The sequence below is a fragment of the Gavialis gangeticus genome, unplaced genomic scaffold (assembly GCF_001723915.1).
Source record: "Gavialis gangeticus isolate Ggan-Ray unplaced genomic scaffold, GavGan_comp1, whole genome shotgun sequence".
NCBI classification, from domain to species: Eukaryota; Metazoa; Chordata; order Crocodylia; family Gavialidae; genus Gavialis; species Gavialis gangeticus.
Genome location: NW_017729022.1, coordinates 135,942,085 through 135,957,496, shown reverse-complemented (window position 1 = coordinate 135,957,496; position 15,412 = coordinate 135,942,085). Strand labels below are relative to the sequence as shown.

Sequence of the window (15,412 nt, the reverse complement as noted above, 5' to 3'; positions counted from 1 at the left end):
TGCACAGCCCTGACTCCGGTCTGCCCTGCACCTGCTTCAGACTCACCCACCCAGGCTGAGCAGTGGCAGCAGTGACTGGTCAGAAGCTGCTGCTCAGTGTGGGGGAAAAGCAGCTCCTCCCCTTCGCCGGTTCCAGGCCCTTCTTGCTGAAATCACCCAAAGCTTATGCCCAGGCTGCCCTGTGGCTCCTCTGCACTGCCACCACTGCCTTGCAGGGCAGCTCAGAGGCGACGGTGATGGCAGTGGAGAGGAGCTGCAGGGTAGTCCAGGCATGGGTTCTGGGGGGCTGAAGCAAGAAGGGCCTGGCAGTGGTGAGGGGGAGGGGCCACTTCTCCCCCAAGCTGAGCAGCAGCTTCTGCCTGGCTGCTGCCACTGCTCAGTGCAGGCAGGTGGTCTGGAGCAAGCGTGGGGCAGACCAGGTTCAGGGCTGTGAGTGCAGGTTTCAGCTGGGGCAAGTCTAGAGTGGGCACAGGGCAGACTGGGGCTGGGGTTGGAGCTGTGAAATGTTGGTGGTGACAGGGAGGAGCCACAGGATGTGTGGGCTCCAGGCTGTTGTGGGGGGTAGAGGGGTGGTGCTGACCAGCCCATGGCAGCTCTCCAGAACTGCCTATGCGGCTTGTGGGACCAAATAATTGCCCACCCCTGTATCAAGGTGTCACCATGTAGATCCCCACTGTTAAATCTAACTTTGTGGCAACAAAGCAAAGGTAACGGGAGTAATGCTCTGCATATGAATGAAAAAGTTGTAATTTTGTAGGCAGACAAGGACATTAGAAAGTTGACTGGATTACAGCAACACTGAGGGTCAGGCTCTACTCCACATTTCTTAGGTGTCTAAGTGGAGTTGAGGCACCGAAGTTCTATTGTATCTTGTCCAAGTCCTGAAAATCCATTAATGAATCTATTTTTGAAACACGCCATCATCTTTCCCTCAAAGCTGAGGGTCACAAAACAGTAGTGATGAGAAGTACCTATCAAACTTCTGCATTAACAATTTTTCAAGGTCTTAAGCAGGGTGGAATAGGATTGTACTTAGAGGCCTAAGTTCATGTATGTACTTAAGGTCCCTTCTACATGTGACATTTATGCCACTATTAACATAAATTGCAAAGGTGTTACACATAGACCCAATGTAAAGTGCCATAAAAGAGCAAACCATGCGTAAAAATGTTCTACATATATACTACTGGAATGTAAGCAGGCCCCTCCCACGCGTTTGCAATACCATTTGGGAGAGATACAGCCAATATAAACCAGTTTTATGTCTGGTTTGTATAGTGCCTGAAGCTGAATGGGTAGCAATTAACTGATTGTCAACCCCAGGGCCCAGACCTGCAAGCACCTGGCTTTCAACTTGGCAGCACAGGAGGAACCTGGGATCATGATCCTAGGCTTCCCCTCCACAGGCAAATAGAAAGGGTGGGATTGGGACCTGATCCGTGATCCCAAAATTGTGCCACTTGTCATGTGGACGTGGCTACATTTAGAGTAGAAGAATCTAGCTCAAACAGCCACTGGAATTTTAAAGTAACTAACAAGTTACAAACACTAATAATTAGTACCAGACATACTCCCTAATAGTACTTCTACTACCCCTCCAGCTGCTTTGCTGATCATCACTTCAGTGAGTTGTGGTTCAGTCAATTTACTCTGTTTTATGTCTTATCCTGCATCAGAATACTGGCTGAGGCACCCCACACCTACATTCATGGATATGACAGAGACAAAGTTGGGAGTCACCAGCTTCCCATGCCTAACTCTTTTAACAAGCCTTTATACACATAGAATTAGGGCAAGGAGTAACAGAATGTCTCCCTGCATCTCCCTACTCTTTGACAGCTCTTCCAGGAGAAGATAAATTGCTCAGAATTACATGCTAGACCTCTCCAAGAAAAAGGAAGAAAGCCACTTAAGAGCAGCTGAATCTACTCCCACCAGCATCCACTGGCAAGTTGAGAATGCCTGACCATCAATTGTTTCAAAGGCATTTGAAATATCTAACCATTCCACCATGGACTTCACCAGTGATCTGGAGAAATCACTGACCAATATCACCAAAGTAGTATCTGGGCCCAAGTGAGTTTTCTACCCAGTTTCATAAATTTCAAAGGCATTTAGTACTGACAGAATGACCTTGTCACAATCTTTTTCCCAATCTTACCCAAGAAGAAGAGATGCAATTTTGATCAATTAGCTCATATGAACAGAATATTTTAGCAAAACAACATTAATGGTTCTTTCAAAGCAACAGAAAGTTTGACCCCTAACACAAGTGCAATCAATTCCCACAAGCAGGAAACTCCACCTTTACCCACTGGCTCTACCAGCCAGGAAAGGCATAGATCCAAAATCATTTCCTTATTGCACTGGCAATATGCCACATATGTGAAGAGAGAGATCAACACGAAGATGACCAAATACAAATAAATACTTTTTAAAAGACTGGCTTTTAGTACATTGGAGAAAAAGCTTACTTTGTAGTATTTATAATGAAATTGAAAAATAAGGGTAGTTTCAGAAGGCAAAAGCAAATGTTTTTGCATAATAAATAATTTATCACAGGAAGAAAAACAAATTAACTCCCATAATGGCAATGTATGGCAGATAAAAGCCCACTCTTTCTACTTTCCCCCTTTTTATAATTACATTCTCTTATCTTTTTCTCTTTCTGTAAGCTTTTGCAATTTGATTATTCATTCATTAGTCTGCTTTTGCAATTTGATTATTGTGCTACATCACTCTCATATCTTAAAGAAATAGCCCTTGATAAAGTGCAAAGCAACAAATTAATAAAATAAATGGGAATATTGAAAAAACATGTGATGGATATGCCTGGTGTGTTGCTAAACATGCCAAAATAGGGGTACAATGGAAGAAGGAAAAACAGTGAAAGTGCTAATGCAGCACTTTTCTAATCGTCTAGTACTCTAGTTTTTCTTGTCACATTTTCCTTTATTTCACATGTGCTTTGAGTTTAAAGAATTACCATTTACAAATCAGGACAAATACATTTCATCATGCAAAAATATCTTCTGAGAAGCATCACTTGTAAAATCCTTACCACTTTCTATTTCTTCTTCATTGTCATCCTCTAGGATACTCACAGGAGCAGCTGTTTCCCCAGCCTCCATCATCTTTTTTAAGGCCTCTAATTGTTCTGTTGAAAAAATGGAGAGAAACGAATATACAACTGTTTACTGAGCAGTCCATATCCAGCACTGAACCATTTAAATCATAACACATAAAAATATCCTGAACGATTAGGGGTTATTTCTCACAGTACTGAATTTAACAAGAGCTCTTGATGCTCAATATTAAACAGGATGAGGTCAGCAACAAACATTTATACAAGAACCAAAGAGGCTCAGTACCTTTAGGGATAGCTTGAAAAAGCTGTACAACTATTGGGTTCTTGTTTACAGTGGAAACATTTACACATGCATTTTAATGCAATGCAATAAATTCTGGCACAGTTTGCACCAGAGATTATTGCTCTTGGGCAACAATGCTTACATGTGCACCTGGGACCACAGTATATCGAGCTGGGGGCATGCAGCCCCATCTAGCAGAGGGTCCAGGTGGTCAGTCTGCCAGCCCAGGGCTGCTTCAACCTGGCTCAATGTGCTGCAGAGGGGCTGGCTGGAGCACAAGGGTGCTTCAGTGTGGGGATAGCTGGCAAGCAGTCCCCTGCACTTAAACACTCTTGTGGCCCAGCCAGCCCCATCAGTGTCTACACGTGTGCTGTGGCAGAGTAAATAGTTCTGCCACAGGATAGTACTTTTATCTGGCAGTACAAACCTACGGTGGAGTTAATTAGTTTACTCTGGCCTAACAGCTCTGTAGGTGTAGACCAATGACACTTTACTGTGGAGTAAATTAGGCAACTCCACAGTAAGTATCTCGTGTAGATGCTCTCAGTATTAATAGGTATCTAACTACTTTCATGGGCTGATAAACATTCCACACCTGAGCTGATGTTGTTCCTGAATATAATGGAGAACTGGGGTTTTGAATTCATTTTGTATTGCCTATACTGCTGAAGTCAACAGGAGTTTATCCATTGTTTTCAAAGGAGGAGGGAATAGGGCTTACCATTCTTGGCCATAGTAGAAACCATAACTACCAAAATCATTATTTATGAACAGGAGATAAATGCCAAGAATGGCTACAAAGTAAGAAAAAAAGTCATTTGAGACTTGTTTTTTTTTTTTTATTTTGGCAAAACATGCTAATGAAATACATCCTTCTGTAGGGAGAATTTACTTTGCAACAGCTTCATTGTTACATTTTAGCCAGCAATTATATAACCACCTAATATTACATTTCTACAGTTCTATATATTTATAGCCAGTACTTTTACAAGGGGAGTAAAGCTCTGCCACTGATATGAAACCCAAGTGTAAATAGAATCTTCTTTACAGTCACCATGCTGTATACCCTTCATTTGGACATTATTCATACTGTAAATTCTTTAGGGGAAATGGGGCAATGTGAGGCTGATGACAGACATCCAATTAAAGGTGCAATGGGATATGATCTGTGATCCCAACAATCCACCTCTTGCCATGCCACACATATGGCAGGAGGCACAACTGTGGGATTGCAAATCAGATCCCAATCATGCCCCATTGCTGGTGAATGGGAAGCCTGGGGTCATGATCTACTGATCAGCTGACTGGTACTCCCAGCCTCAGGACTGCACTGGAGTTTTGAAGGACTGTGGTGTGCTCTTGCAGTTGAGAATAGCAATCAACTGATCAACACTAGTCACATATTCAATTTAAGGCACAATGGGAACCAGCCACCAAGTTATTACACATATGTTATGTAACACCTTTGTGGCTTATTACTTGTTTTATCACACCATTCACTGCATGAACCTGTGGCCAGGTTACCACTGAAGATATGATTAACTGGTTAATCACATTTTAAATTTAATGTCTGCCATGGGCCTGACATTCAGTCATCTAAAGGAGATATTTTTGTTTAAATGACAGATTAGATTAATTACTTACTTTTTTCCACTTCGGGTTTCAGCCTTTTGTTTTTTATAAGGATCTTTCTTTTCAGGTCATTAGGGGAAGGTAAGTGTCTACCTGGTTCAAGCTGCAAAAGAAGAAAAGTTTATTAAGAATAATTTGTGGTGATCTAACCACTTTATCCATACATCTGGGGTGGTCTTTTAATGTTTGGCATGGCCTGTGGCTGTGAGGCTGTGAGGAAGCAGCACCACTAACCCTGGACTGAATAGCTACAGCTAGTCAGCATACCCCCATATCAGCAAAACTGTTGGAACTTTTTCCATTCGCTCCACACCTCCAAGAAGAAGGGAGCAAGTACTATACACTTATTGCCAAAGTCTGGGTGTCTCGGAGATGTACATATTATGGGAGTTCCTCCCCTTTCTCCCAGGCTTTGTCACAATCTACCCCTTTATTATTTCTCCTTCTAAATAATTCACCTCTTATGCTCCACTGAGGCAGTAATATACAATACTGAAATTATTAAATGATTTCTTTCAGATTGGGAAAGGAGAGAAATAATATCTGACCATTCCTCATTCCCTCTCTGAGATGGAAAAGAGCAGAGAACAGCATTATCTGATACAACCACACTACAGGAGTACATATTTGGGTGTTACAATAGGCACTGCCTCAGGGTTGGGAGGAGGAAGAGCAAAGAAACTATCACCTAGAACTGAAGTTGGAAGGGTCTAGGTCTTACAGTGAGGGAAGAGTGAGTTGGCGCTGGAAGATACAGGCCAACATAGGAAGGAGTCTTAGAGCAGGGCACAGAACTCTTGGCATACCCACATGCCAAATATTTAGTCTCTATGGGCACCTTTACACATTCAACGCGGCTGCTCTGATGTACTGTAATCACAGCATGTCGGAGCAGACTTGATTATCGCACTCCAGCAGATTCCACCATCTTGTGTATCAGTGTCCTTGCACCCAAAAATGGTGGCAGGGACACTTTAACTAAAGCTAATTTGACAAGCTTTAGTTAAAGCACCCTGCTGCCATTTTTCAGCGCAGGGATGCTGATACATGAGACACTCTGGGTGCTTTAATTACTTTGGCCCAGAGCACACATATAAATGCCCTATTAGTAGAATTTGAATCAACTCAACTCTATTGTTGCTGAAGACCACAATCAAGAGGCTCTGAGAGAAGCAACTATCAACCCACCATGCCCTGAAACCCAAATAGAAGGAGAAGAAACTAAAGGTGACAAACAATACGTGGAAAAAATAGCAATTGGTGCAATTACCTTCCACATTAACACTCATTTTCCATTTTAATCCAGTTAACTGAGTCATCCATTATTCCTAGCAATGAATGTATTTTAATGCCACTAGATGTCAGTATAAGCAGGCTTCATTTATTTCCCTTGGCTCTACAATGTCAGTGTTCAATTAAAAGCAACAAGCTTAGGACAGATGTCCCCTGGGGTATCTGCCTGAATTTAAGAGTGAATCTACTTCAGCCAGCTTGAGACCCCTTCTCAAGTTTGCCTTACAGAAAAAAAACATCAGAGACATGGAAATGCTCATTATGAAAAATGAGTTCCAATGTTGCACCAGATTTTTTTGGCAATTTTTAAAAATAAGAGTATGTAGAGGCAGGGCCAAGCGATGGTTAGAGCCAGCCATGCGTGAGAAATGTGCTTAGGGATATACCTGTCATATGCAAGAGAAAAGAAAAAAGCCAAACCATGCAGGATGATGTCACGAAGGTGGGGTAGCCAGAATGTATAAGGGATGGTGCTGAGAAGGTGAGGAGAAAGGCCCTTCTCTCTTCCTGCCTTTTCCAGCAAAGTGATGCAACAGGTAGCACTAGGTCACCACTGGCACTGATCCATGTAGGAGTACTAGATGATTAACCCTAGAATGAATATTGGTGGGCCATGCCTCTGAAGGAAGGTCTGCTTCACCATTTGCTAGATTTTCTTGGCATGCACTAATCAAAATGCTTGCAAACTCCACCAAATTACACTAGTCCTCCTGTAAAGCTTGCAGCAGCAAGAGCAGCTAAATCAGTTCTTAATTAAGCATAAGATTAAAGAGGGAAATTAAATAAGAAGCACCAGCTGCTCCCCAGTTAAGATCAGGCACATATGACTTTGTACCAGTGACTGCGATTTCAGAAAAACATGAGGCAAGCAAATGTAATACATTTAAAACATTTTTCATGGGAGCTAGCATTATAAAACAGGGCAAAGGGACAGGGATCCTCAAGCCTCTTGACAGAGCCCCGTAGAGAGGAAATGAAAGAAGTCACATAAGGCCAGGCTGTGCATCCAAAAACAGGGACACTCAACATCAGTAGCTGTTTGAAAATGTAGATGTATGCAGGATTTTACACTAATGGTGAGTGATCCCAATCTACCATACCTCTGAATTTGTGTGAGAGAGAGAGTTTTTAAAGATACATACTGGGTGTGTTTCTAAAGGTTGCTTCAACAGGAGATCTCCAAAAAGATCTTCACAGTATTTTGACATCTTGTACTGTTGGTATTTGCTGAAAAAAGTGACATTGGTTAATTATTAAAATGGTTTAAAAATAGTTGTTATTCAGTAAATAAAGTTACCAGAGAAGGAATGAAAATTTTTCATATTTTATGCTGCTCACTTTGGCCAGGATGACAAGCATTATTTTAAAATACAGTAAGTGCCTGTAAAAGTCTAACTAATCACTGAAAAGCATGAATTTATTTGGACTACTGGAGTGCATGAACTGACTGAAAGCCATTCTGCTAATGTGACATTCAAATATACTTCACTGCTTTTCTGCAGATTTAAACACTATGTTATTAAAACAGCCTAAAGCTTGACCTGGCATTAAAGCAAACATTCATAATCTTTTCAAAGTGACATCTAATCTAATTCATTTGCATAGTCCTGCACAATGTTTCCAAGTACATTTGACTTTTAATATTTTGAGCTTTATCGTATGTTGGATCTTTCCTTCACCGCATTATTAAAAATGGAAGAGAAGTGCAGTGTATACCTGCAATGATTTTCAAATGAAAGGATGACAGGATATTCCGATGTAACAAATGCAGTTTCTTTAATGGCTTGAATCACATCCTTTAAAATGTAAAGAAAGGTTTAATGTCAAATAAAGCTGCAATCAGGATTAGAAATATCTCATACAAATTGAAGAGGAGAGTATCTATAATAGATTATAGTAAGGACAAACACATGACAAAACATGCAGATTTTTCATCTCTACTAATTCCCTGAATAACAATGGACTATATGCCTGAAAAATTCTCTCTTCACATGAGAAAAGGCAGTGGCTAGAGCTACAACCCACCCATACTTTTCTGAACAAAAGGAACTGATCTGTCAGAGAAGACAATTTTGGCTAGAGGATCAACTCCCTGTCCCTTCCACGGGTAAGGGGGACTCCCAGAGCTGGTGTTGTTTCTGTTGGAAAAGAGAGACTTCTGGGCTAACTACAGACATTTAGGGAGATTAATGGCCTAAATGGTTCAAAATGATCACCCGATTTAAACTCAGCTTGTCCTGGTGCTAACCTTACACTTACAGACCGGCTCTCAGTGACCAGCAATCAGTCTAAACTGGTAACTGTACAGAAGTTCCATGCACACAGACCAGTCTAAAAATTGTAGAATCTGGTTTAAGATAAACCTGGATCTATATAGCATCAAAACGTATTCAATGTAGGTTAAGCCAGTGCAAAGAACTTCTGTACACTTTCCCTGAGCAGCCCTGGGGCTGGGGAAACCCAACCACTAGACCCAGCTCCAGGGCTGCTCTTTTCACTCCCCCCCCACCCCTGCACTGGGATTTTTTTTACCCCCATGGCCCATTTTCCTCCCCCCACCCCACCCCTGACCAGCCAGCCCTCTCAACCCCATCCCACAAGCCACTCTGGGTGCAGCCGCTTTTGTCAGCATTCACTGTTGCTGAAGCCAAGCAAGTCAATTCGAGGGGGTGGGAAGGGGAAGAGGCGGAAGGGATGGGGATGTAGGCTTGCTGGGGAGGACCCAACCCCATCAGCAGGTCATGCCTGCTCTCTCCAGTACACTTCATGGGTGGCACTTGCCCCTGCCCACCCACCCACAGGTCGCGCCAATCCCAACCTCCCCTCTCCCCCTGCAGGTTGCATCTCCCTCCCACCCCACCCGTGGACCACACTGGCCCCTCTGCCCCATCCAGGGGTCATGCTAGCCCCAACCACCCCACCTGTGGGTCACGCCTGCCCCCTACCACTCATGGGTCGTGCCTCCTTCACATCCCCCGGTGGACCACCAATCCCCTCCAGCCTGCTGGACCCCTAACCCCCCTGCTAGCACCTCCATCCTGACTAACCTGATATGGAGCAGCCATTTCGATCCGATTCAACCTCTCCCTAATGCCCCCAAATGTCTGCACTTAGCTCTGAAGAGATTGCGCAAGGGGTCTGAATGGGTTCTCTTTATGTTTTCATATGGAGAGACCAAGGCAAACAGTTAAGCGATTTGGATAAAGGACCCATTATTATGTGGATGATTCAAACCATTAGAATAGGGGTGGGCAAAATACAGCCCGTGGCCCAGATTTGACCTGCCAACTGACTGGATCCAGCCCACAGCTGCCACCAGGGCACTCTGCATAGGTCTGAGCCCAACCTGCTCCCACAGGGGCAGCCCACACCATACTCCCATCTGCCGGCCCAGGCCCCAGCCAGCATGCACAGCTTCTGATGTTGTTCCTGGTATTGCTCTGCTCCCCTTGCCTTCAGTGCAAACCGCCTGACCACAGCCTCCCCCCGTCCTGCCTGTCTGGAGAAGCGCAGCCAGGGCAGGAGTGGGAAGAGGAGCTGCCGTTGGAGGCAAGGGGAGCAGAGCAGCACCCAGCCAGCTGCAGCCACACCAGGAAACTGACCCTCCAGATGCTGCATGCACTGGCCAGGGCCCAGGCCAATGGGGCTGTTCTGCTCCCCTTAACTTCAGCAGAGGCTCCTCCTCCTGCTCCTACCCTTGCTGTGCCGCTCCAAGTGGCAGGGAGCTTCAGTCTGGCTAGTTCTGCCTCAGCATGCAGGGCTGTGGCTTCAGTTCCTGGTTGTCTTTGACCTGCTCCACCCACCTGGCATGATGAGTGGTCACCTGCAGCCGAGCAGAGCAGGTGGAAGTTGGTCAGGAGCTGGAGCCTTGCACGCTGGGGCAGAATTCACCAGGTTGAAGCTTCCCCCTACCACACACTCAGAGTAGTACACCAGGGGCAGGAGCAGGAGGAGCAGTGCCCCTGGAGGCAAGGGGAGCAGAACAGCCCTGTCGGACCAGGCCCTGGCCAGCGTGCAGCTTCCGGTGGGGCTCTTCCCAGTGCGACAGGAGATAGGAGTCCCTCTCTGCAGACCTTCCCAGTTTGGGAAATGAAAGGTGAGAAGGAGGATTTGCACTTAATTCCAAATTTTTAGATCCCTCTTTGCACACATATTGATAAAATTTACCTTGAAAAGAATATCTGTACACATTGCTTTTCCATGTGTTATTATTGGTTCTTGATCTTCACCTTTCCCATCCCAACAATCCAGTTCAACACATCTAATAACCCAAAAAATACCATGTCAACTTTCTCAGCATTTAAATAAATACATACACTATTCAGTGTATTCAATAAATGTATTGTATTCAATAAATAGAGAAATAGAGAAAACCTAGGCAGTCAGTCAAGTGCAGGTGCAGAAGCTAGAGTGAGTTGTAATTTTAGAAGTGATACAATCAGCTTGAGAGGAAATGTATGTAATGCACCAGCTTATTATCTCATCATTTCACTTTGATTTGATAACTCTGGACTTACTATGTTAAAAGTAAAGTGTGCAAGAGTGTACAATATTTGAGTAAAAAATGTTTTTTCTTCACCTTCACACTCCTTTATTTATTCTCTCAACAGGTAAATTTTTACTTATTAGTGCACAGGAAGTTAAACTGAAAGTTACTGGTTGGTTTTCCTATAAATCTAGATGGACTTAATTACATTAATTAATTAGACTGATTAATTAAATGCCCTGAAATGCAGAATTTTGCACTTGGGCAAAGAGACACCCGCTTACACTTTTCCCACATGCCTCCCTACACATATGTGGTGTAACAGCCAACAGGCTGCCCTTTCTCTCTGTTTTCTGCAAAATAAAGAATTTATAATGCTATCATAATGTTTATATTTCTGTTAATCTTTCTGGTATATTATAATCAATGCTGAGGTTGACACTGTGTACACTGAAATATTTTAAACATGATGTTTATAAGCCATTATATTCTCCTTCCAACCTGCATCCAGCCAACAGCACTTGTCTGTACATCTCTACCGAAGACTTCCCTCCAAACTGCCTGCCTGTTAGATATGTATTGTGGGAGGAACTGATGAAGTAGTGAGCCAGAGGATGTTCCATTTCTTGGTATAATTCCAAGCGGTCTAAAAAGACTGGGGCATTTTCATCAGACATCAAGTATCTGCAAAATCCATCACTTGATATGACACCTGGAAGGAAAGCAAAAATGCACAAGTTAGTGTAATAGTCAGATAAGGTTCTTTGGATAAATTCGGTATCTTTAAATGTTAGTATAATTTTCTTTAAACTTGAGATTCTATGTCTTTCAAAACCCCAAATGGCTGAAACACTTTTGATGTTCCTTTTTTCTCTGCTTTGTGCTTCATAAATTATAGCAAATAACGAGACAGATTATGGTATAAATAAGATCAGAATTTACCCCTGAAAACAACTTATATAGGGGTGTCAGCAAACAGAGTTAATCTTCTGAACACTTGCATTAAATAAATATATTTGGAATCAATTTGGAACTTATACCGCTTAATATCACAGTTTGGAGCCCCATTTTTGGCAAAGCACATGTTGCAACAGCTTCAATTTTATCTTGTTTATCATGACCTGTCTTTTCAAATAGTGAACCCACAATGCCTTCCATTTTTACTTGCTCATAACTTCCGGAAAAAAGTTATACTTGGTGCTTAAATATTTTGTGTTAGTTCTCAGTCAAAGGTGAATCATATGGAAAACTCTGATGCAAACCACTTCCCCCACAGACAGTACATCTGTGGGGGAAAGCCAAACCCTAAAACCTACATTCTCTGCTTAAGACATGAGATTCTTTCCCCTCCCTGCCATCTCCCAAAAGGAATGAAGAATAGCAGAAAAACATCTTGAAGGATGGCATATGGTTCATCTAAAAAACAATGACAGAAAAAAAAATCATGATGGGGAAAGCATGGTAAATATTTACAAGGGCTTTAATAAAGAGGCTGATCTACCCACAAGCAGCAATGCCAAAAGAAGAAGACTCTAGAGGTGCTCTTCTCTGGAAGAAGATGTGTACTGAACTATTCATTTACTGTAGAACACAAAAAAGAGGGGGTAGTTATTCCTTACTGGGCATGTCTACACAAGACGCTTTACTGGGCAGCAGACTAATTTTCAGTGCAGTAAAGCATCACCATCTACACATACATGGCAATTAGGGCACAGTAGACTAATTTACTGTGCAGCCAGATGGCAGCACAGTAAATTACTGCGCTTAAACACATGTGCAGATGGTAATGTTGGGATTAGTTTACTCTAGCTCAAAGTGATCCAGAGTATATTCAGTCACACTAATTGCACATGTAGAAGCACCCACAGTTCTAACAACTGATCCTTTACTCTTGCTGCACAACGGTTGAGGTAGAACTGCTATCGTACAGTGAATGGGGTCTCACTTCCCCATATGGTGCCATCCCATGCTCAAGTATGCTGCTGAACTGAGGCTTCAATAGGAGCATTAGACTGCACAGAACAGCCACCAGAAATCCTAACTTCCACTGGGTGCTACCATCAGCTTCTCTATAACTCTTAATTCCAGACGGATAAAACCTTTATGAAATCACTGTGACAAGGAGCAGGCCACTGATTCTCAACCACAATGCCACTGCACCCTTGGGTGCCTTGAGATCTTTTCAGAGGTGCCACAGGATGCCACACAATGTTAGCACTGTTAGGTGTGCAAACATGTTTCACAACATAAACCCAGAGTGTTAAGCATTCTGACCTGTTGTGGTTTTTCTGAGGTCTTTGCAATAGGAGTATTAATCAATTATTTTTCTGTAGTCAAAAATCAAGTGAAAACTAGGCACTGACATTTTCCAAGGGGTTCCTCAAGTCTAACAAGGCTAGGGACCACTGGTGTAGGCCCTTTAAGAACCCAGAAGATGCAGCTAGCCTTGCTTGCTGTTGAGGTACAGGTGGAGGAGATCTGGCCACTGGTGAGTCTCCAGCTGAGAGCATTAAAAAGGCTAGCTGAAAGAAAGCAAGGAGGTAGGAAGGATCTTGTGGAGGCTGGAAAGGTCTGATAGCTTGAGGGGAGAATGGCCATAATTTTTGTTTGTTTCACTTGCTTTGCTGAGAGGACGTTAAATAAAGGACCTGTTTGGAACTTGGGAAGAAGGGTGGCTCACAGTCACCATGCTGGTGAGGAAACAACAATTTGGAAGAAACAAACCATTTCTTATTCTTCAAGAGGAGACTGGATAGGCACCTGGCTGGGGTCTTATGACCCCTCCCACCCCCAGTGCTCCTTCCTGCCCATGGCGGGGGGTCGGACTAGATGATCTGTCTAGGTCCCTTCCGACTCATTGATTCTATGATTCTTTCTGCATCTGGCTACAAAACAACTGAACTATTAACTGGAAAAACAATTAAAACAGTAATAAGCTCAAGTCATTACCATCACCCAATGGCTAGCTAAAAGGATTAATGGTTAGCATCCATTTCTGGACACAGTGTAAGGGTTGTAAAATCCTTGTCTTTTCAGTGTACCAAAACTGAAGGAGTTTAGTTTTCTCCCCACTTAAAACTTGGGTGCACAATCTTTCATTTTGGAAGGAATATCTCCACTGTACCTTGTATATTTTGGGAAGATATTTGAAAGACGCTGACATTTTAACAGGACACAGACACAGATTAGATTGAATAGCAGTGGCAGCCTCCTTTTCATATAGTAAATTAAATGAGTTTGGCCTCTAGGGACTTGGACACTTAAAAATTCCAATGCAATGACTATAGAAAAAGAGAAGAATGGGATTCCAGGGTGTCTTAAGACTGATTTATTGTAAGAAGTATGCTACTCTTGATGGGTTGCCAAAGCAGTGCAGGAAGGTTTCTCCTCCAGTACTTGGGCATTACGGAGAGGCTGTCTCCTCACAGGTTCTAGATAAGCAACAACAATGTCTTGCTATACATTGTCTGATGCAAAGACAGTGGTATGAACTAAGAGCCCTGCCCAAAGCCATCTGACGAAGGATTACTATGAGGCAAGAATCAAGGAAAGCAACTCTAAGACTACAACCCAAGGGCCCCTTTATAAGCCCTGGTTGGAGGAAGCATGCCAGGGGCAGGAGCACAGCTGGAAGCAATGCAGCTTCTGTGCAGTACTGTGAGCTGCAATGACCCCAGCTAGACTGTTGTAAGTTAGAGAAGCCCCCAGGACTAAGTTATGCTGTCAGCCTCTTCAATTCCCAGAAAGATCTGAATTAGAAGGGTCTAAATGTGTTGTTGCTATATGATTTTGATCTTGGGGTTTTATATTGTTGCCCATTTCTACAGTATTGGAATGCCTAAGTGAGTAAACAGGAGCACAGGGGAGCATTTTCCAAAGTGCCTAAAGCTATGGACAAGAATGCCTTGCCAGCAGCCTCTCCCTCCTCACTTCCCCTCCCCTACTGAAGCACTTCAAGACTGCTATGTGCTTGGCTGTCTCTGGCATGCAAAGAATTTTCCTGGTAGGAAAGCAGAAATCCTTGCAAGCCTCTTGGCCCCTGGTCCTCTGAAGGACCAAGCACAGCTGAATGCACAGAAGGAAGTTCACTGGCTGTTTGCTCCGCTTTTGTGCCCCGGGTGGTGGATGAGAGGTCAGGGAGCAGAGCACTACGGGATGCCAGACGACCAAGTAACCCCCTGTGTACAGGCATTTTCAGGAAGCTCTTCAAAGGTGTTCCTTGTTTTCTGAGCATCATTTTTAAAGCGCCTCTTTTGCCATGCATATCAGTAAGCTCAGTGTTTGAAGTACTTCAAGCATTATGTCTATCTGTGCCTAAATGGCATTTTTGTTCCACAGGCACGTAGACCACTAAATAGCTTACTCAATTTTGACAATGTTAGCCAAGTCTCTAAAGAAATATGATGATAGATTTTTATATGCAGATTCCTTTTCCCCCATACAAACACTTGTTTACCTTTACTCTTCAAGTCTTCATCTGGCTCATATGTCTCAATTATCTGCATTGCTCTTTTTATATCATAGAATGGAAATAAAATTTCATTCAGTCGTGGATCTCGTTGATGCTAAGATTAGAAAATGACAGAATTCAGCATGACTATATAATGCATGACTATTATTCAAGAATGTT

At 43.1% G+C, this 15,412-nt stretch overlaps 1 protein-coding gene across 4 annotated transcripts in view; it reads right to left on the bottom strand.

Annotated features, from left to right (window-relative positions):
* The window catches only part of PLCB4 (phospholipase C beta 4), a 448,565-nt gene that overhangs the window by 95,959 nt on the left and 337,194 nt on the right, over window positions 1-15,412 (bottom strand). For all 4 annotated transcript variants that reach the window (XM_019516221.1, XM_019516223.1, XM_019516224.1 and 1 more), the window contains 7 exons: window positions 15,239-15,347; window positions 11,284-11,494; window positions 10,464-10,557; window positions 8,013-8,092; window positions 7,439-7,523; window positions 5,016-5,106; window positions 3,062-3,157 (listed from right to left, as the gene is read on the bottom strand). In XM_019516221.1, the coding sequence (XP_019371766.1) occupies window positions 3,062-3,157; window positions 5,016-5,106; window positions 7,439-7,523; window positions 8,013-8,092; window positions 10,464-10,557; window positions 11,284-11,494; window positions 15,239-15,347 (766 nt within the window). The remainder of the gene's footprint in view (window positions 1-3,061; window positions 3,158-5,015; window positions 5,107-7,438; window positions 7,524-8,012; window positions 8,093-10,463; window positions 10,558-11,283; window positions 11,495-15,238; window positions 15,348-15,412) is intronic.